The sequence below is a fragment of the Ornithorhynchus anatinus genome, chromosome 19, assembly GCF_004115215.2.
Source record: "Ornithorhynchus anatinus isolate Pmale09 chromosome 19, mOrnAna1.pri.v4, whole genome shotgun sequence".
Lineage (NCBI taxonomy): Eukaryota > Metazoa > Chordata > Mammalia > Monotremata > Ornithorhynchidae > Ornithorhynchus > Ornithorhynchus anatinus.
Window position 1 is genome coordinate 2,968,650 of NC_041746.1, and position 19,171 is coordinate 2,987,820.

A 19,171-nucleotide genomic window follows, 5' to 3' on the forward strand; every position below is an offset into this window, starting at 1 on the left:
TGAGCGCTTTAATTTCGGCGCGCGGGGGGGGGGGGGGAAAGGCCGAGCCTCCAGGGTTTATCTTTGCGTCTCCGCTGGGACTGGTTTAAGCGACGCCTCCGCCCTTTTCCTGCTTTCCTGATTTCACCTGTCCCCTTTGGTCATCCGTTGGTTCGGTCGTATTTATGGGGCGCTTCCCGCGCCTAGGGCACTGGCGCTGAGCTCTTGGAAAGGACGATGTTGTCCTCCCATGCGCTCAGCACGGTGCTCTGCCCACGGTGAGCGCTCAATATGTACGATCGAAAGAACGAACGAGTGAACGGAGAGGCTCTACGTCGCCGGGACGTGCGCGGCGGCCCCGTTTCCGACCCCAAAGACCAGCCGGTGAGACCGTCGTGTGAGCCGGTTTATTGCGAGACGGCGGCGGCCCCCTCGGGGTCCGCATCACTTGGGCCCCAGCATATCCTTGGGCTTCACCCACTCGTCGAACTGCTCGGCCGTGAGGTAGCCCAGCTCGATCGCCGTCGCCTTCAACGTGGACCCGTTCCGGTGGGCCGTCTTGGCGATCTTGGCCGCCTTGTCGTAGCCTGGAGGGGAAAGCGAGAGGGATCGCGGTGAGACGGGCCGGGAGGCCCGGCGGGCCGCCTTCCTTTCCCAAGATCCCGTCTGGGATCCCGGCGGAGAGAAGCGCCGCGATCCTTCCGTCCCCTCGCTCCTATTCCTCGCGATGACGTCGTCTCGTTTTTGTCCGTCTCCCCCGATCGGACCGTGAGACGGGGCGACGCTGGGCGGGGATCGTCTCTGTTGCCGAATTGGGCATTCCAAGCGCTCAGTACGGTGCCCCGCGCACGGTAAGCGCTCAGCAAACACCACTGAATGAACCAACGCAAGCTCTACCAACAGCTCACTCCGTTGACCGTACTCTCCCGGAGAAGCCGCTTCGGCCCAGTGGGTCGGGCGCCGGCCCGGGGGTCAGAAGGACCCGGGTTCTCGTCTGCTGGGTGGCCTCGGGCAAGTCCCTTCACTTCCCTGGGCCTCAGTTCCCTCATCTGGAAAATGGGGTTTAAGCCTCCGAGCCCCTTTAAACAGCGAGCTTCTCGTGAGCGGGGACTGGGCCCGTTCGCTGTCGGACTGCCCTCTCCCACGCGCTCAGTACGGCGCTCTGCCCGACGTAAGCGCTCAACCAACAGGATCGAACGAATGCGGGACACGGGCTGGGTCCGGCCCGGCTACTCTGTACCCACCCCGGCGCTTAGAACGGCGCCCGGCGTCTAGTAAGTGCTTAACGGATACCAGTTTTATTTTTAAAAAGCGCTTAGTAAGGGGCTCCGCAGACAGTAAGCGCTCGATAAATACCAGCGACCGACACCACGGCTCGATTTAGAGCCGAGACTCGCCCAGGGTCAACAGAGCGGACAGGCGGCACGGCCGGGATTAGAACCCAGACCCTCCCGCCTCCCGTGTTCTTTCCGCCCTCCGATCCTCTCTCTCGGTGGTGTCATCTTTTCTATTTCCGCCCAGAATTCGTCACTCCTCGCCCCCTCGGGGCGTTTACCGCTCGACCTGGGACGATCCCGATGAAGGCGAGGCGGTCCGCAGGCGCTCGGGCCGCGGTATTTACTGCGCTTTTCCGGTGGGCGGAGTGCTGGACTAAGGGCCGGAGAGAGAACCCGCTAGGATCAGCCGCTCCGATCCCGGCTCTTCTGGTAGGAAAGGAGATCTTTCCGGGCGAAGGGAGAAGGGAGGGGGCGTCGGGAGCTTCTGCCGACTGCAGTTCGGAGTCCTAACTCAGCAGAGAGCTGAGGCCACCTGGTGAGAAGAGGGTCCGCTCTGACCGTAATAATCATGTTGCTATTTGTTAAGCGCTTACTAGGCGCAGAGCACGGTTCTCAGCGCCGGGGGAGATACAGCGTCACCGGGTTGTCCCCCGTGAGGCTCCCGGTCTTCATCCCCCTTTTCCAGACCAGGTCACCGAGGCCCAGAGAAGTGGCGTGACTCGCCCGCCGTCGCGCAGCTGACAAGTGGCGGGGCTGGGATCCGAACCCACGACCTCCGACTCCCAAGCCCGGGCTCTTTCCCCCCGAGCCACGCTGGCGGAACCGTTACCGGGACCATCTCAAAGGGATGATACCGGTAATGAGGATGACAGTGGTCTCTTTTAAGCACTCACTATGTTCCGGGCACCGTGCTGAGCACCGGGGCGGCCCTGACCCTCACGGGGCTCCCAGATTTCATCGCCCGAGGCCCAGAGAATGATACGGATAAGAACGGCGGTATTTAAGCGTTTATTATGCGGCGGGCACTGGACTAAGCGCTGGGGTGGACACGGGCAACTCGGGTTGGACGCGGTCCCCGACCCGCGTAGGGCTCCCGGTCTTAATCCCCGTCCTCCAGAGGAGGTACCTGAGGCCCAGGGAACAATGATAATAATAATAATAATAATAATAATAACAACTGTGGGATTTAAGCGCTTCCCACGTGCCAGGCACCGTACCGAAGACGCAAGCAAATCGGGTCGGCCGCGGTCCCTGTCCCCCCGTGGGGCCGACGGCCTCCGTCCCCATTTTACAGACGAGGGAACCGAGGCGGAGAGAAGTGAAGTGACTCGCCCGGGGTCACGCGGCAGCCGAGCGGCGGAGCCGGGACGAGAACCCGTGCGCTCCCGACTCCCGGGCTCCGTCCGCCACGCCGCCGCTCTGGCCGCGGACCGATCGGCCCCTACCGCCCCGCCTCGGACGCTCACCTATGTGGGGGTTGAGCGCCGTCACCAGCATCAGAGATTCGCTCATCAGTCTGTCGATCCTTTCCGTGTTGGCCTGGATCCCCACCACGCAGTTGTCGGCGAAGGAGACGGCGGCGTCTCCCAGGAGCCTCGCCGAGTTCAGCACGTTCTTGATCTGGGAAGGAGAAACGGAAGACGCGTCCGACCCGGGGCCGGGACGTCTGCCCGATCCCCGGAAACCACACCCGCCACGATGACGGCGCCGGCGCCGCCCGGGCGCTTACGGGGCGCCGTACCGAGCGCCCGGCGGAGCGCGGCACGACGCCGGGCGCGGTCCCCGGCGCTCGGTACGGCGCCCGGCCCGAACCAGGCGCCTCAATCCCGCTGAGATCACGGAGAGGGACCCGGGGGGGGGGGGAGATTAACAGCTCACCATCATCGGCTTGAAGACGTTCAACTCGAAGTGGCCGTTGCTGCCCCCGACCGTGACGGCCACGTGGTTGCCCATCACCTGGGCCGCCACCATGGTGACGGCCTCGCACTGGGTGGGGTTCACCTTCCCTGGGGAGATCGGACACCCGGACGTGACGGTGACGGGCGCGCCGCCTCGGCTTTCGGGGCCGCCCGCCCCCGAGGGTCGCGGGAGAAGGCGCCCGACGGCGAGATTTCAAGAAACCCTCCGGCTGGACGTCGTCGTCGCCCCCGCGCCCCCGTCTGCCTCTCGGGGCCGATGGGCCAATCCGACGCCCCTCGCCCCGATCCCCCCCTGAACTCACGAAACCGACGGTCCGGGACGGGGAAGGGGAGCCGTCAGAGGAGGAATCGGGGCTTTTCGGACGAGAGGGGCGGACGCAGTCGGGCAGGGGACCGGATGTGAAACCGGGCCGCTTTCCCGTAAGGACGGCCCGGCCCCCGACCCTCCCGCCCTCTCCGGACGCTTGGCACGGTGCTCCGCACCCAGGGAGCGCCCCATAATCACCGCCGCTCGACGGATCGGCCCAACGCCGCCTCTCCGCCCGGACTGCCCGGCAGCGAAGCAGGAGGAGCGCTGGCAATTTCAGTCCGATCGCCTCTCTGCAGCGCTTACCGCGGGCGGAACACCGCGCTAGGCGCTCGGAAGAGTACAACGCGACGATTCGGACACACCTCCCGCCCACGGCGCGCTTAACGGGCTGGAGGAAGCCAACCGGCGAGTCAGTCGAGCCCGACGGGCGCTCGCCGCGTGCGGAGCGCCGGGGCGGAGGGCGACGCGACGTTAAACGGAGGCGTTCCCCGCCCGGGACAGGCGGGCGGAAGCGACGCGGCCGAGGCCCGGGCCCGTATCGCCCACCTGGCATGATGCTGCTGCCGGGCTCGTTCTCGGGCAGGATGAGCTCCCCGAGTCCCGAGCGCGGGCCGGACCCCAGGAAGCGGATGTCGTTGGCGATCTTCATCAGGCTGCAGGCGACGGTGTTCATGGCGCCGCTCAGCTCCACCAGAGCGTCGTGGGCCGCCAGGGCCTCGAATTTATTGGGCGCGGTGACGAACGGCAGCCCTGCGGGGAAAGGCTCACTGACAACGGCCCGCCGCGACACGCCGACCTCGCCGGGCCCCGCGGGCGCCGACGGGGCTTTTTCACGGCGTCGGTTAAGCGCTCGCCACGTGCCGGGGACCGTACTAAGCCGACCGAGGGAGATACGGGCCCATCGGGTTGGACCCGGTCCGTCCCACGGGGGCGTCTCCCGTGCGATTGCCCTCCCTCCGCTCCGGTCGTTTTTACGGAGCGCTCACCGAGCGCGGAGCACCGTACCGAGCGCCTGGGCGAGGACGACGGAACGGTCGAACGACACATTCCCCGCCCGCGACAGGCGGACGGTATTATCGGTCGGGACGGCGCCCGGCCCAGAGTAAGCGCCTCACCGATATCTTCAGTATTATCGGGAGGACGACCATCGGGGATGTAGCCCGACGGGACCCGCCCCGTCCACCCTCCGTCTGGCGCGGCTCTTCCGGCGGGAGGCGAAACGGGGGGTAGACGCCGTCTCCGGCGACGGACGCGAGCGCGGCACTGACCCGTGAGGGCGGCCACCTTGGCGGCCACCTTCTCCGCGAAGCCGACCCGGGTGTTGAGCCCCGTCCCCACGGCCGTCCCGCCGGCGGCCAGCTCGTACACCCTCGGCAGGGCGGCTTGGATCCGGGCCATTCCGTACTTCACCTGCTGCACGTAGGCGCTGAATTCCTGCCGCGGAGTCAAGGGCGCCGAGTGAGGAAACCCATCCGACCCTATCCGTCGGGCGCGACCGCCGGACGCGTGCCCCCCCCCCGCCCCCAACGAGCTCACGGGTCTCCGCGACGGAACGCGTCCGTCGTACCGCTCCGTCGGACTCTCCCGAATGCTCGGTACGGTGCTCTGCACACAGTAAGCGCCCGATAGATACGACCGACCGGGTACGACAAACCGGACCCGTCCGACGGCCGCCGCCGATCGGCGGTGTTTACTGGGCGCCTCCGGTGTGCAGGGCACCGGACCGAGCACGCGGGAGAGTATACTCCGACGAGACCGGCAGACGCGTGGCCTGCCCGTTAACGACCTTCCAGTCTAGAGGCGGGCTTCAAAGGGGCAGAACTGTTCTAGTCCCCGGGAGATGCGAACGGCCTTCCCTGCCGGGGAAGCAGAAGGATTCCAGGGCGGGAAATAAGCTCGCCGAGGGCAGGGAATACGTCCGTTCGTTGTACCGCGCCCCCCCAAGCGCTCGGTTCGGCGCCCTGCGCGCCGTAACCCTCGGCGAACGCGAACGAATGACCGAACGAGTGACGGGCACGGAAAGACCTCTTCTCTCCCACGCTCCCAGGCCCGCGGGCCATCCGGCGGGCCACGCCGCCTCTCCGGGAGGGAGGCGGGCGGACGCACCTGGCCGAGGGTCAGGGGGACGGCGTCCTGCGTGTGGGTCCGCCCGATCTTGATGATCTGCGCGAACTCTCGGGATTTGGCCTCCAGGGCGTCCCGCAGCTTCCGCAGGCCGGGGAGCAGCACCCCGTGCACCTCCGTGGCGGCCGCGATGTGCATCGCCGTGGGAAACGTGTCGTTCGAGCTCTGCCCGGGAGGCAAGGACGGGGCGCTTAGCACGGCGCCCGGCACGGGGGCGAGCGCTCGGAGAGAGACGGCGGCCGGGGAGTCGACGTCGCGGCGCCTCGGCCCTAATCCCGACCCGCTGACCGGTCGGCGCTCCCGTCTGACGGCCGAAGGAACCGAGGCCCGAGTCGGCCGTTGGCCGAGGTCACACGGCGGGTCGGTGGCGGAGCAGGGGTTAGAACCCAGGTCCCCCGACTCCCAGGCCTACGCTCTTTCCGCTGGCAGCGTCTGCTTTAAACTACGGGGTCGGTTCAGCGCTGAAGGGAGAAACGACTTATGGCCCGGGGCCGGCATACGCCCACGCTGACGTCACGTACACGTTAACGTGCGAAACCCCACGCTCAGCTGAAGACCCCAAGAAATAAGTCGTTCAAGAGACGAGACCGACCCGGAGGCCCCCGCCCCCGCCCCGGTGGACAGAGTTCAGGAGGCGTATGACATACAAACGTTACGATATAAAAACGCAGGCTTATAATACCGATCGTTACGGTACTCGTGGGGCGCTCGCTACGTGCCAAGCACCGTTCCACGCGCTGGATCTAAATCCCACAAGAACCAAGTCATTCCAGAGGCGCAACCGATCCGAAGGCTCTGCGGACAGAGTTCCGGAGGCGCCCGTCAAACGGGTATTAATTTACGGAAGCACGAGCCGGGGCGGAACCGACCCCCCTCCGGCACCTGCTCGGCGAAGTCCAGGAGGCGTTTCCGACCCCCCCGCAATACGGACCTGACTTTTATTCACGTGGTCGTTGGGGTGCACCGGCTTCTTGCTCCCCAGCTCGCCCCCCAACATCTCGATGGCCCTATTGCTGATGACTTCGTTCACGTTCATGTTGGTCTGCGTCCCGGAGCCGGTCTGCCACACCACAAGCGGGAAGTGCTCGTTCAGCTTCCCGGCCGCCACCTGAGGAGAGACGGAGGGTGGCGGGACGGTCTGGGTCGGAGGGAACCCAGGCGACCGCCGCCCGTCTCCCCATCGTCGGCGGTTCTCGGCGAGCGACCGTGCGCCGAGCGCTTTCCCGGTCACTGGGGCGAGGAGAACGAGGTCCCTACCCCCCGGGCAGCTTACGGTCCAGCGGAAAAGACGGACCCATAAAGAGACGGGAGGGAAAAGGATACGGAGACAGGCACGTGGGAGCCCCGATAATACCCGCACGCGTAGAACTGTGGTATCTGTTAACCGCCTCCTACGCGCCAGGAACCGTTCCGAGAGCCGGGCCGGATACAAGCACGTGACAATCACGGTAACGGTACCTGTCAAGAGCTTACTACGCGCCAGGCACCGGACCGAGCGTCGGGGCGGATACGATTCAGTCGGGTCGGACACAGTCCTTGGCCCCCGTGGGGCTCACGCTCTTAGAGAAGCGGCGTGGCTCAGGGGAAAGAGGCCGGGCTTGGGAGTCAGAGGTCACGGGTTCTAATCCCGGCTCCGCCGCGGGGCTCTGGGCGAGTCACCTCTCTGCGCCTCCGTTCCCTCATCCGTAAAAACGGGGACTGAGTCCGTGAGCCCCACGTGGGACAACCCGATCACCTTGTAGCCCCCCCCCCCCCCCCAGCGCTTAGAACGGCGCTTCGCACATAGCAAGCGCTTAAATACCATCTTTTTTTTTTAAAAAAAAAATCCCCATTTTGCAGAGGAGGGAAACCGAGGCGCAGAGAAGCGATCGGCCCGAGGTCACACGGCAGATACGCGGCGGAACCGGGATTAGGACCCATAACCTCCTGCCCCCCCCCGGGCCCGTGACCTATCCGCTAAGCCACACGGCTACCAGTCGATGGGGCCGGACGCGGTCCCTGTCCTATACATATACACATCTATACATATAGACGTGCACGTAGATATATAATATACACGTGCGCATAGACACCATCGTGACCCGCCAACGAGGCGACGTTTTATTCATCCCAAGAGGACGTCTTCACTGGGATTCTTCCCCGCCAACGGGTCTCCTCCTACCTCGTCGGCCGCCTTCACGATCGCGCCGGCGATCTTTGGATCGAGACCGTAATCCTGGTTGACCTCGGCGGCCGCTCGCTTCAAGATGCCGAAAGCCCTTATGACCGGGATCTGAAACGATCGTCGGCTCTCAGAAGGGGCTCCCGGGCCCCGTGACTCCGGGCGTGAACGCCGCCAGGAATCCCAGGACCCAGTGAACGGACGCACCCGCAACACGACCCCCGAACGGTCCGATGGAGGATCCGCGACCCAGATCCTCGGTCCCGTCTCCACACGTTAACCTCACTCATTCGGCGGCACTGATCGAGCGCCTACCCCGCGCAGAGCACCGGACCGAGCGCTCGGGATGTCCCGACTCGGCAACAGATCGAGACGATCCCCGCCCGACGACGGGCTCGCCGGCCGATCGGGGGAGACGGACGGACAGGAACGAGACGACGTGATCACGGTAAACGGAATCCAGGGGACGGACGCCTCGTGAACAAAATAAATACAACTCCGTGACCGGTTAAGGAAAGAGCAAAGACGCGGAAGAGGCGAGGAAGAAAGACGGAAGAAAGCGGAAGAGCGAGGGAGGTTTAGGAAAGCAAGAGGAGCCGGGCTGAGATCATCCGGGCAGATCCGGGGGAGGGCGCGCGGGCTTTTAAAGAAAGCCAGTAGCCGGTAAAAATCCCCAGGGGACGTGCGGCGTCTCAGACGCGGCGGGAGAAAACCGGGAAGCCGGGCAGCTTGCAGGATAGGGGAACCGGGCCCTCGGGACGGTCGGAAGAGAGAGACGGACCCCCCGCCGCAGCCCCCCCTCGGCAGATCCGGCGCGCGCCGAGGAAACGGATCGAATCCACCGAACGGAGCCCGCCCGCCCGGGAGACCGACCGGCCGTCCCGGTCGGACGCGTTTAGGGGACCTCCTCCGCCTCCGGACGAGAGCTACCCACCGGCATCCGCTCCGTCACGCCGCCTATCTTGAAGTTCATGGTGGACCTCACCGTCTGGGCTCCGTAATACTTATCGGTCGGGACCCTGAGTTCGCCGAAGGTGTCGTATTCTACGCGGAAGGCGTTCTGGCTGGCCTGAGGAGGACAAGGGGAGAGTGAGTCGGTTACGCCAATCGGGGCCCCGATTCGACTTCCCGGGGGCCGCGGGGGGCACGGAGGAGCCGGTTTCAAGGGGCTCCGAGGGTCGCCCCCTTCTCATTTCGGGCCGTCACGCTCGACGGCGCTCTTGGCCCATTTCCCGATCTCCATCTAGACTGTAAGCTCGCCGCGGTCAGGTGCCTGGCCACGGTCGGCTCCGATATTTATTTTGATCCCTCTACTTGTAAATGTTTTTATCCCCGTGTCGTCCCCCCCCCCCCCCCGCCCCCGCCCTGTAAATTCCCCGTGGGCAGAGAACGAACCACTTCTTTAATTCTGCATCTCCCACGCACCCATTCACCTGCACCCTACTAAACTAGCGCTCGGTAACGACGATAGCGATCGGGGTGTTTAAGCCCTCCCCGTGACGACGACGACGGCGCCTGCGAAGCGCCTACTACGTGCAGAGCACTGTTCTAAGCGCTGGGGAGGATGCGAGGTGGTCAGGCGGTCCCACGTGGGGCTCACGGTCTTCATCCCCGTTTTACAGCTGAGGGAGCTGAGGCACAGAGAAGCGACCTGCCCGAAGTCACACAGAGCGGACAGGTGGCGGTGCCGGGATTAGAACCCAGGTCCTCCGACGCCCGGGCTCTTTCCACTAGGCCACGCCCATCGTTAAAGCCCCGGGACGGCCAACGGGCGGGCTCCCGTAAATCATTCGGAACGGCGCTCGGCACAGAGTAAGCGCTTAACAGACGCTATTAACAGCCTCCGAGGGCGGCTGGGAGGAAGGTGGGAGCGCCGGCCCCTCCCGGAGGCACGTGAGGGGTTTAGAACCGCCATCCTCCCTTTCTAGACCGCCAGGCCGTCGCCGGGCGGGGACCGGCCCCGTCCGGGGCCGGGTTCACCTGTCGAGCGCCCGCTACGCGCGGGGCGCCGCACCGAGCGCGCGGAACGGCCGAATCGGTAACGGACGGAGACGGTCCCCGCCCTTCGCCTGTACTTTCCAAGCTGCCCGCGCTCGGCGCGCGCCCGATAAATACGACCGCAGGACCGCGTCTCTCATTTCTCCTAGCGGGGGACCCAGAGGTCGAGAGTCAGTCGGTCATCCGGTATCTACGGGGCGCCCACCGTGCAGGGCACCGCGCCGAGCGCGCCGACGGTCTCCTGGGCGCGGAGCGCCGTACTGAGCGCCTGGGGGAGGACAGGTAAGGAAAGAGAGGCGGCGCGGCCCGGCCGACGGAGCCGGGTCCCGACCCCGGTGACCCCGGGCGGGTCGCCTCCCCGTGCCTCGGTCGCCTCTCTTGTAAAAACGGAGGATCGTCCGTCTCTCCCCGCCGCCGAATCGTCCCCTCCCGAGCGCCCGGTCCGGTGCCCCGCGTCCGGTGGGCGCTCGTCGGATGCCGCCGACCCGCCCCCGCGACCGAGCGGCCCACGGTACCTATCGAGCGCTCGCAGGGCACCAGAGTTAGCGGACACGTCCCCGGCCCGCGAGAACTTAGTCCCGCGGGGGGACGACGTCGGCGGCATCCGTTAAGCGCCGGCTCCGTGCGGGGCGCCGTCCTAAGCGCCGGGGGAGATGCGGGCTGATCGGGTCGTCCCGCGTGGGGCTCGCGGTCCTCACCCCCATTTTCCGGACGAGGGAACTGAGGCCCAGAGAAGCGAAGCGACGCGCCCGCGGTCACCCGGGCCGACGGGGGGCGGGGCCGGGATCCGAACCCACGACCCCCGGCTCCCGGGCCCTACGCCACCGAGTCACGCCGCAAAACTCAAGGAACGCGTAACGCGCAATTTAAAAGCCGGTGGCGAGGTCGCCACCCCGCGGGGCAGGGGTCGGCCCTCCGCGCCGGCGGGCCGAGGGGCGGCGGGGCTCGGCGGCGGGGGCCCGGGCTTGGGAGTCCGAGGTCGCGGGTTCTAATCCGGCTCCGCCACCTGTCGGCTGGGGGACTCTGGGCGCGTCCCTTCCCTTCTCCGGGCCTCTCATCTGTAAAAAGGGGGAGGGGGGTTAATAATGATAACGTCGGGGTCCGTTAAGCGCTCAGTACGTGCCCGGCGCCGTTCTAAGCGCTGGGGGAGAGACAGGGCCGTCAGGCTGCGAAGGCGCCCGGTCTTCATCCCCGTTTTCCGGATGAGGGAACTGAGGCACGGGAATAATCGTAATCGTGTCGACATCCGTTAAGCGCTCACTACGTGCCCGGCGCCGTTCTAAGCGCCGGGGGGGGTCCGTCCCCCGTGAGGCTCCCGGGCTTCATCCCCATTTTCCAGATGAGGTCACCGAGGCGCAGAGGAAGGGCGGTGACTCGCATTGGAGAAGGGCGGAAAGAGCCCGGGCTTTCCGGTCAGAGGTGGTGGGTTCGAATCCGCCGCCCGTCCGCTGCGTGACCTCGGGCCGGTCGCTTCCCTTCCCCGGGCCTCGGTGATGTCATCTGCAAGAGGGGGCCGAAGCCCGGGACCCCCCCCCCCGTCCCCCCGATGACCCCCGGATCCTCCCCGGCGCTGAGAGCGGCGCTCGGCACAGAGTGCGCGCTCAGCAGATGCCGTCCCCGTTAATTACAAGATTGGCATTTGTGAAGCGCCTACTACGTGCGCAGCCCCGTTCTAAGCGCTGGGGGAGACACGGGGGGGGGGGGCGGGTCGTCCCACGTGAGGCGCCCTGGCCTCATCCCCGTCTTCCAGACGAGGTCGCCGAGGCCCAGAGCGGTGACTCGCCTCAGGGGCCGCAGCCGGCGGCATTCGAACCCACGACCTGGGCCTCCGGGCTGAGCGGGGCCGGGCGGGGGGGTCGTCTCACCATGCGGGCGCCGGGCGGGCGGCGCCGAGGCCGGGGGTGCGCGGGACCCGGGCGCGGAAGGGCGGCGCGGGGAAGGAGCAGGGAGGCCCGGGCGGCGCGGTACATGGCGGCGGAGGCGGACGGAGGCGGACGGAGGGGCCGGAGGGGCGGGGCCGACGACGAGCGGACCCGCCCCCCCCGCCCGCCGACCAATCGCCGCTCGAGAAAGCTTTCCCGCAGCCAATGGGCTCCCGACCGCTTTGAAGGGCGTACGGGTCGAGGGAGGGGCGGGGCCGCCGGACCCGCCCCCTGCGGCCCGCCGACCAATCGCCGCTCGAGAAAACGCTCCCGCAGCCAATGGGCTCCCGACCGCGGCCTTAAAGGGGGGGGGAATCAGGAGGGAGGGAGGGGCGGGGCTTAGGCCGCCTGGACCCGCCCCCTCCGGCCCGCCGCCCAATCGCCGCTCGAGAACCGCCTCCCGCAGCCAATGGGCTCCCGACAGCTTTGAAGGTCGTACGGGTCGAGGGAGGGGAGGGGCCGCCGACCAATCGCCGCTCGAGAAAACGCTCCCGCAGCCAATGGGCTCCCGACCGCGGCCTTAAAGGGGGGGGGAATCAGGACGGAGGGAGGGGCGGGGCTTAGGCCGTCTGGACCCGCCCTCTCCGGCCCGCCGCCCAATCGCCGCTCGAGAACCGCCTCCCGCAGCCAATGGGCTCCCGACAGCTTTGAAGGTCATACGGGTCGAGGGAGGGGTGGGGCCGCCGGACCCGCCCCCTGCGGCCCGCCGCCCAATCTCCGCTCGAGAACCGCCTCCCGCAGCCAATGGGCTCCCGACCGCGGCCTTAAAGGGGGGGAAAAATCAGGAGGGAGGGAGGGGCGGGGCTTAGGCCGCCTGGACCCGCCCCCTCCGGCCCGCCGCCCAATCGCCGCTCGAGAACCGCCTCCCGCAGCCAATGGGCTCCCGACCGCTTTGAAGGTCGTACGGGTCGAGGGAGGGGCGGGGCCGCCGACCAATCGCCGCTCGAGAAAACGCTCCCGCAGCCAATGGGCGCACGGCCCGCCGACCTCCCCACGGCCTTGAGGGGTGATGGGGACCGAGGGAGGGGCGGGGCCCAGGCATCTTGGACCCGCCCCCTCGGGCCGCCGGCCAATCGCGGCCCGGGAACGACCTCCCGCAGCCAATGGGGCTCCCGACGACCTTGGAAGGGAGGGGCGGGGCCGACGCCGTCCGGACCCGCCCCCTCCGGCCGCCGGCCAATCGCCGCTCGAGAAAACCCTCCGGCAGCCAATGGGCGCGCGGCCCGCCGGTCTCCCCCAAGGCCTGAAGGTCGAACGGGGCCGCGCCCGAAGCCTGGGGACCAGGAGCAGCAGGTGTGTAGGTATTTGTGCGTGCATGCAGGTGTGCGTGTATTTGTGCATGCGTGTGTGTCTCTATTTGTGCATGCAGGTGTGTATGTATTTGTGTATGCGTGCATGCGTGTGTGTCTATATCTGTGCATGCAGGTGTGTATGTATTTGTGCATGTGTGTCTCTATTTGTGCATGCAGGTGTGTATGCATTTGTGCATGCGTGCATGCGTGTGTGTCTCTATTTGCGCATGCAGGTGTGTATGTATTTGTGCATGTGTGTCTCTATTTGTGCATGCAGGTGTGTATGTATTTGTGCATGCGTGCATGCGTGTGTGTCTGTATTTGCGCATGCAGGTGTGTATGCATTTGTGCATGTGTGTCTCTATTTGTGCATGCAGGTGTGTATGTATTTGTGCATGCGTGCGTGTCTCTATTTGTGCATGCAGGTGTATCTGTATTTGTGCATGCAGGTGTGTATGTTCTTGTGCATGCGTGCATGCAAGTGTGTCTGTATTTGCGCATGCAGGTGCGTCTGTGTTTGTGCATGCGTGCATGCCGGCGTGTGTCTATATTTGCGCATGCCGGTGGGTATGTGTGCATGCAGGTATGTAGGTGCGTGTCACTGTCGCGACACAGTGTGTCGTGCCCTCCCCCCCCCCCCCCCCCCCCGCTTAGGACAGTGCTCCGCACCTGGTGCGCGGATAAACGCGACCCATCGATTGCGTTGTTGGGCCTTAGGCCCTAAGCTCCACCTAGGCGGGGGCCGTTTCCGCTAATTCCGTTGTAATAATAAGGCCGGTATTGGTGAAGCGGCTACTGTGGAGCGGAGCACTGTGCTAAGCGCCGGGGGAGCTACGGGGGAATGAGCTCGTCCCACGTGGGGCCCCCAGGCTCCGTGCCCATTCTGCAGAGGAGGTCACCGAGGCCCAGAGAAGTCGAGCGACTCGCCCGCGGGCACCCAGCCGACGAGCGGCGGAGCCGGGATGCGAACCCGCGACCTCCGACTCCCGAGCTGGGGCTCTTTAATAACGTCGGTGTCTGTCAGGCGCCGTGGGGCTCGCGGTCTTCATCCCCATCTGACAGATGAGGGGCCTGAGGCCCGGAGAAGTGAAGGGGACTCGCCCACCGGCCCACAGCCGACAAGCGGCGGGGCCGGGATTCGAACCCTCGACCTCTGACCCCCCCCCGAGCCCGGGCTCTTGCCGCTCTCTGTTGCCGAACTGTCCGTTCCCAGCGCTTGGTCCAGTGCCGTGCGCGCAGCAGGCGCTCAGTCGACACTGTCGAGCGAACGAATGAGAAGAATCGCAAGCGCTTCCCCTGCGTCCGGCGCCGGGGCAGGTGCAAGCCGAGCGGGTCGGACGTGGTCCCCGTTTTGAGGGTGAGGGGACTGAGGCGCAGCGAGATGACTTACCCAAGGTCACACGGCGGACGAGGGACGATCGTGATGTCGGTACCCGTTAAGCGCCCGCCACGGGCCGACCGCCGTGCTAAGCGCCGGGGGAGACCCGGGGTCATCGGGTCCGTCCCACGGGAGGCTCCCAGTTGATCCCCGTTGGACAGGCGAGGTCACCGAGGCCCGGAGCAGTGGAGCGACTCGCCCACGGTCACCCGGCTGACCCGGGGCGGAGCCGGGAGTCGAACCCGTGACCCCCGACCCCCCCCCGGGCCCGGGCTCTCCCCGCCGAGCCACGCTGCCGGAACCCGCGTTCTTCTGACGGCCAGGCCTCCGCGCTAGCCGCTAGGCCGCGCGGCTTCTCGGGACGGTGGCCCGCGCGGAGTGAGGGCTCAGTACGTACCGTCGTCTGTTGGGGAAGAGACGTAAGGATTCCACTGTAATCGTGATGATGCTGGTGTGTAAGCGCTTACTGCGCGCCGGGCGCCGTCCCAAGCGCCGGGGTGGACCCGGGGTCACCGGGTCGGCCCGCGTGAGGCTCGCCGTCTTCGTCCCCGTTTTACAGATGAGGTAATGGGCACGGAGAAGTTAAATGACTTGCCCAGAGTCACCCGGCTGACGGGCGGAGCCGGGATTCGAACCCGCGACCCCCTCCTAAGCCCGGGCTCTTTCCACGGAGCCACGCCGCACTACCCGGAGGAGGCGTGGTGGAAAGAGCCGGGCTCGGGAGTCCGAGGTCGCGGGTTCCGATCCCCGCCAAGCGACTTGGCTGCCCGGTGCCTCGGTGACCTCATCTGGAAAGTGGGGGTGAAGACCGGGAGCCTCACGTGGGACGACCTGATCACCCTGTAGCTCCCCCAGCGCTTAGAACGGTGCTCGGCGCCTAGCAAACGGATAGCGTCGTCATTAGAAGCAGCGCGGCTCGGTGGAAAGAGCCCGGGCTTTGGAGGCAGAGGTCACGGGTTCGAACGCCGACCCTGCCACCTGTCAGCTGGGTGACCGCGGGGCGAGTCACTTCTCCGCGCCTCAGTTCCCTCATCTGGAAGACGGGGCTGAAGACCGCGAGCCCCACGCGGGACGACCCGATTTCCCCCGTGTCTCCCCCGGCGCTCGGAACGGCGCTCGGCACGTAGTAGGCGCTTAACGGCTACCAACACTGTGGTGGTTATAATCAGCAGACCCGAAGCTGAGGACGCAGCGTGTGCTTGTAACTCGTTTTCCTGTGTATTGTTTTTTCTCCCTTTTCTTCCAGAGGGAGCAAAACGGAACTGGGGAATCTGGGGAATCTGGGGAATCTGGGGAATCTGGGGAACCCCCGGGGACGAAATCTCACGACGTCCGTCCGTACGCGCGAACGTGAAAATCTAACTTGACAGAGGTTAAGAGAGAGGGTATTGGAGTGGCCTGTCATTTCCCCAACGGAGAGATTATTTTGCCGAACTCCTCGCTTCCGCGGTTGATGTTCGGCGGCCCGTTTCGCGGGGCCGGCGGACACGGCCGAATCTGTGATTTTCACCGGGGGTCCGTGCCCGTTGGCCGGTAGGTTCACGCCCGTTGCCTCTTTCCTTTCCAGAAGGGGAAGATTCGTTCTGGGCCGAGAGCTAAAACGACCCCGGACACGACCTGTCCGTAAAGTTCCCTCGACGAGCCCCCGTCTCCTCGTATTTTAATTGAGAAGCCGCGTCTCAGTAGTATTTATTGAGCGCTCACTGGGTGCAGAGCACCGGACCGGGCGCTCGGAACGGACAGCTCGGCAACAGGTAGAGACCCGTCCCCGCCCCGTGACGGGTTCACGGTGTGGCCTGACGGAAGGAGCCCGGGCCTGGGAGTCGGACGGATTTGGGTTCAGATCCCGGCTCTGCCGCCCGTCTGCGGTGTGACCTCGGGTCAGTCGCTTCGCTTCTCTGGGCCTCGGTTCCCTCGCCTGTGAAATGGGGGTGAGACCGCGAGCCCTGTGTGGGGCAGCGACCCGATCGTCGTGTATCTGCCCCAGCGCTTAGTACAGTGCTCGGCGCGTAGTAAGTGCTCAACGAGAACCATTCCGAACACAGAACTTGGATGTTACCTCGCTCGGTATCTAACTCTCTTCCCCGGGCCCGAGTCGCCAACAGGGAGTCTCCCCTGGCCCCGTCGTTACAAGTAAGCGAGCGAGTTTCTAGACGGAGCTGCTTCATGATGATGATCATGATGTTGGTATCCGTTAAGCGCCTACTACGTGCCGAGCGCCGTTCCGAGCGCCGGGGGAGACACGGGGGAATCGGGTCGTCCCGCGTGGGGCTCGCGGTCTTCATCCCCGTTTTACAGATGAGGGAACTGAGGCCCAGAGAAGTGGGCGGTGCCCGGCACGGAGTAAGCGCTTAACAGATACCGACGTTATCATCACTGGGAGGGCCAAGTAAAATTAGGGGATACAAAGAAGGAGATAGGGATGATCTGCTGGAAAAAGAAAACTGGACGAGAGATCGGAAGCCAATTTCCAGCGTTGAGAGCCGGGGCCGGCGGCGCGTAATATAGATTTGTCCATTCCGAGCGCTTAGTACGGGGCTCTGCACGTAGTAAGCGCTCAATAAACGCCGTTGAATGAATGAATAATAGGCTAGAGTCGGGTTGCGTCTTCTAAATGTCCTCGCTCCGTCTCGCGGGATCGTGACGCCCGTGTGGATAGAAGTGGATAGAAGCGCTCCGGAGCCCGTGGCCCGTCAGACCGCTCCACGAGCTCTCCGCACACAATCCTGGCGATCCACTGAGCTCAAATGAACCGCGGTCCCCAGAGAGGCCTCTCCGGATGGCGGTGAGGAAATCCAGCAGAGGGAAAGGAGATCAGTCCCGAGTGGGTGGAAAGGAGAGATTGATCGAAACTCCCTCGGGGGGAGGGGAAAAACGGGTTAAAAAAAAAATCGGACGAGGGCCGTGAACTTTGCCGTGCTCTTCCCCGGCGCTCTGCGCGCCGTGGGTGCTCGGGAAATGCCGCCGAATTAATGAGTGGCCGGAGGGGAGGGGGTTCACCTTGACCGGACCGAGAAGGATCTAAAGGGCGTGAGGGCCAGATCAGTTGGCTTAAACTAGGGCTCGTGACCGATTACTCAATCCTCGCTCTGGGATCCGGGGAGGAGGGAGGTAAGTGAACCTGTGATCTTTTGCAGAGGGGGTTGATAATTCTGCTATTCATTAAGCGCTGTTCTAAACACCGGGGTGGATACAAGGTAATCAGGCCGTCCCCCCTGGGGCTCCCAGTTTCATCCCCGTTTTACAGATGAGGGAACTGAGGCCCAGGGAAGTGACTTGCCTAAGGTCACACACACACACAGACGAGTGCCCTTAATCTTAAGGGCAGGATTAAGAACTCCAGGCCCTTTCCACTCGGCCGTGCTGCCCCTCCGGGGGCGGGGGACTGTAGTAAGTGCTCGGGAGAGTGTACTACGTTGTCTTCTGATCGTCCTAGCTCCATTTGCCCGGGGGGGGGGGGCGGGGGGAATCATTTAAATTATGTCTAATAGAATTGCAGGCTGTGTCTGTGAGCGAACCCTTAAACCTCTAGAAGTCCTCTGGAATGGTTGTTTGGCTCTTGTTTCCGAGAGGGTGAAAAATGTCTTTGAATATAGTTGGCACCCTGTATTATAGGAAGATAAATCTTGCAAGTAATAGCAGCAGTGAAAATGTTAATTAATATTAAAAATATTAAGCGCTTACTGGTTCGCGGGGCGGCGGGGCGGGGGGGAAGGTACGCGGATGAGAGGTGGACGGAAGGCTGACCGCCTAAGAGTAGGGAGCTGGCAACTGACACCTAGGGAGATTTGAAAATAAAACTGAGAAGATGAGTTTGGCCGTAATTACCCAGAGAGGCAGGGCGTTCTAAGTGCTTAGTGCAGTGCTCTGCACAGAGTAGATGCCGCTGATTGATTAGAAGCTCGTTATGGGCGGGGGACGCGTCTGCCGGTTCTTGTGCTGGGCTCCGTCGAGCGCTCGGTACGGTCCTCGGCACACAGTAGACGTTCGGTAAATAGCGCCGATCGACTGGTCGATCAGAGGCCCCTCGAGGCTCAAACCGACAGTCGTAGTTAAACCTGGGTTTAACTTCTGAGAGAAACAGAATAATAATAGTGTCGGTATCTGTTAAGCGCTTACTATGTGCAGAGCACTGTTGTAAGCGCTAGGGTAGAGAGGGGGTAATCAGGTAACGTGGCTAAGGGGAAAGAGCCCGGGCCTGGGAGTCAGAGGTCATGGGTTCGAATCGCGGCTCGGCCACTCGTCGGCTGTGTGACCGGGGGCGAGTCACGTCACTTCTCTGTGCCTCGGTGACCTCGTCTGTAAATTGGGGATGAAGACTGTGAGCCTCCCGTGGGACAGCCTGATGAGCCTGTATCTACCCCAGCGCTTAGAACGGTGCTCTGCACTTAACAAATGCCAACATCATTATTATTATGAGGCTCACAGTCTTCATCCCCGTTTTCCAGATGAGGGAACTGAGGCACAGTGAAGTGACTTGCCCACGGTCACGCAGCTGACGAGTGGCAGAGCCGGGGCAGGGAAGGCGTCTACTGTCATATTCTGCTCCCCCGAGTGCTTTTCACACAGTAAGCGCTCGATGAGCACGATCGAATGAATGGAAATTACTCAGATATGAACTATCCTCACTTAAAAAGAAAAGAAAAAATAGATCTCGTTCCAAAATCGCTGCCGCTGCATAGCTGACCAAGAACAAAACTAGGAAAAAGGCCCAGTGGGAAGTCCACGTGGACGGGCCGCAGAAATGACAGAAATTCCCACTAGTTGGGAAGCCAAGCATTTCCCCGTGGAACCGGTTTGAGGTTTGAGAG

The 19,171-nt window shown here is 64.3% G+C and overlaps 1 protein-coding gene across 4 annotated transcripts; it reads right to left on the minus strand.

Moving 5' to 3' along the window:
- Positions 1-367: 367 nt before the first annotated feature.
- FH (fumarate hydratase) lies at positions 368-14,390 on the minus strand. 4 transcript variants are annotated; one of them, XM_029047134.2, is made up of 10 exons: positions 14,373-14,390; positions 8,705-8,839; positions 7,771-7,881; positions 6,541-6,717; positions 5,592-5,774; positions 4,754-4,919; positions 4,032-4,235; positions 3,135-3,262; positions 2,723-2,876; positions 368-566 (listed from the first exon to the last, which is right to left on the minus strand). In XM_029047134.2, the coding sequence occupies exons 2-10, from the start codon at positions 8,741-8,743 to the stop codon at positions 424-426; spliced, it is 1,305 nt and encodes a 434-aa protein (XP_028902967.1). In that variant the 5' UTR covers positions 8,744-8,839; positions 14,373-14,390; the 3' UTR covers positions 368-423. The 4 variants fall into 4 exon arrangements, with proteins under 4 accessions (XP_028902967.1, XP_028902966.1, XP_007670626.2 ...); XM_029047133.1 differs by lacking the exon at positions 14,373-14,390 and adding an exon at positions 11,634-11,753; XM_007672436.2 differs by lacking the exon at positions 14,373-14,390 and adding an exon at positions 10,467-10,495.
- Between the last annotated feature and the right edge of the window lie 4,781 nt (positions 14,391-19,171).

Excerpts from the sequence above, each read along its gene's own strand:
- FH (XM_029047133.1), bottom strand. The coding sequence starts at position 11,738 with ATGTACCGCGCCGCCCGGGCCTCCCTGCTCCTTCCCCGCGCCGCCCTT. Across the intron at positions 8,840-11,633 it reads GCCCGCCCGGCGCCCGCATG|GCCAGCCAGAACGCCTTCCG; the intron begins GTGAGACGACCC and ends TGTCCTCCTCAG. Across the intron at positions 4,236-4,753 it reads CAAGGTGGCCGCCCTCACGG|GGCTGCCGTTCGTCACCGCG; the intron begins GTCAGTGCCGCG and ends CTTTCCCCGCAG.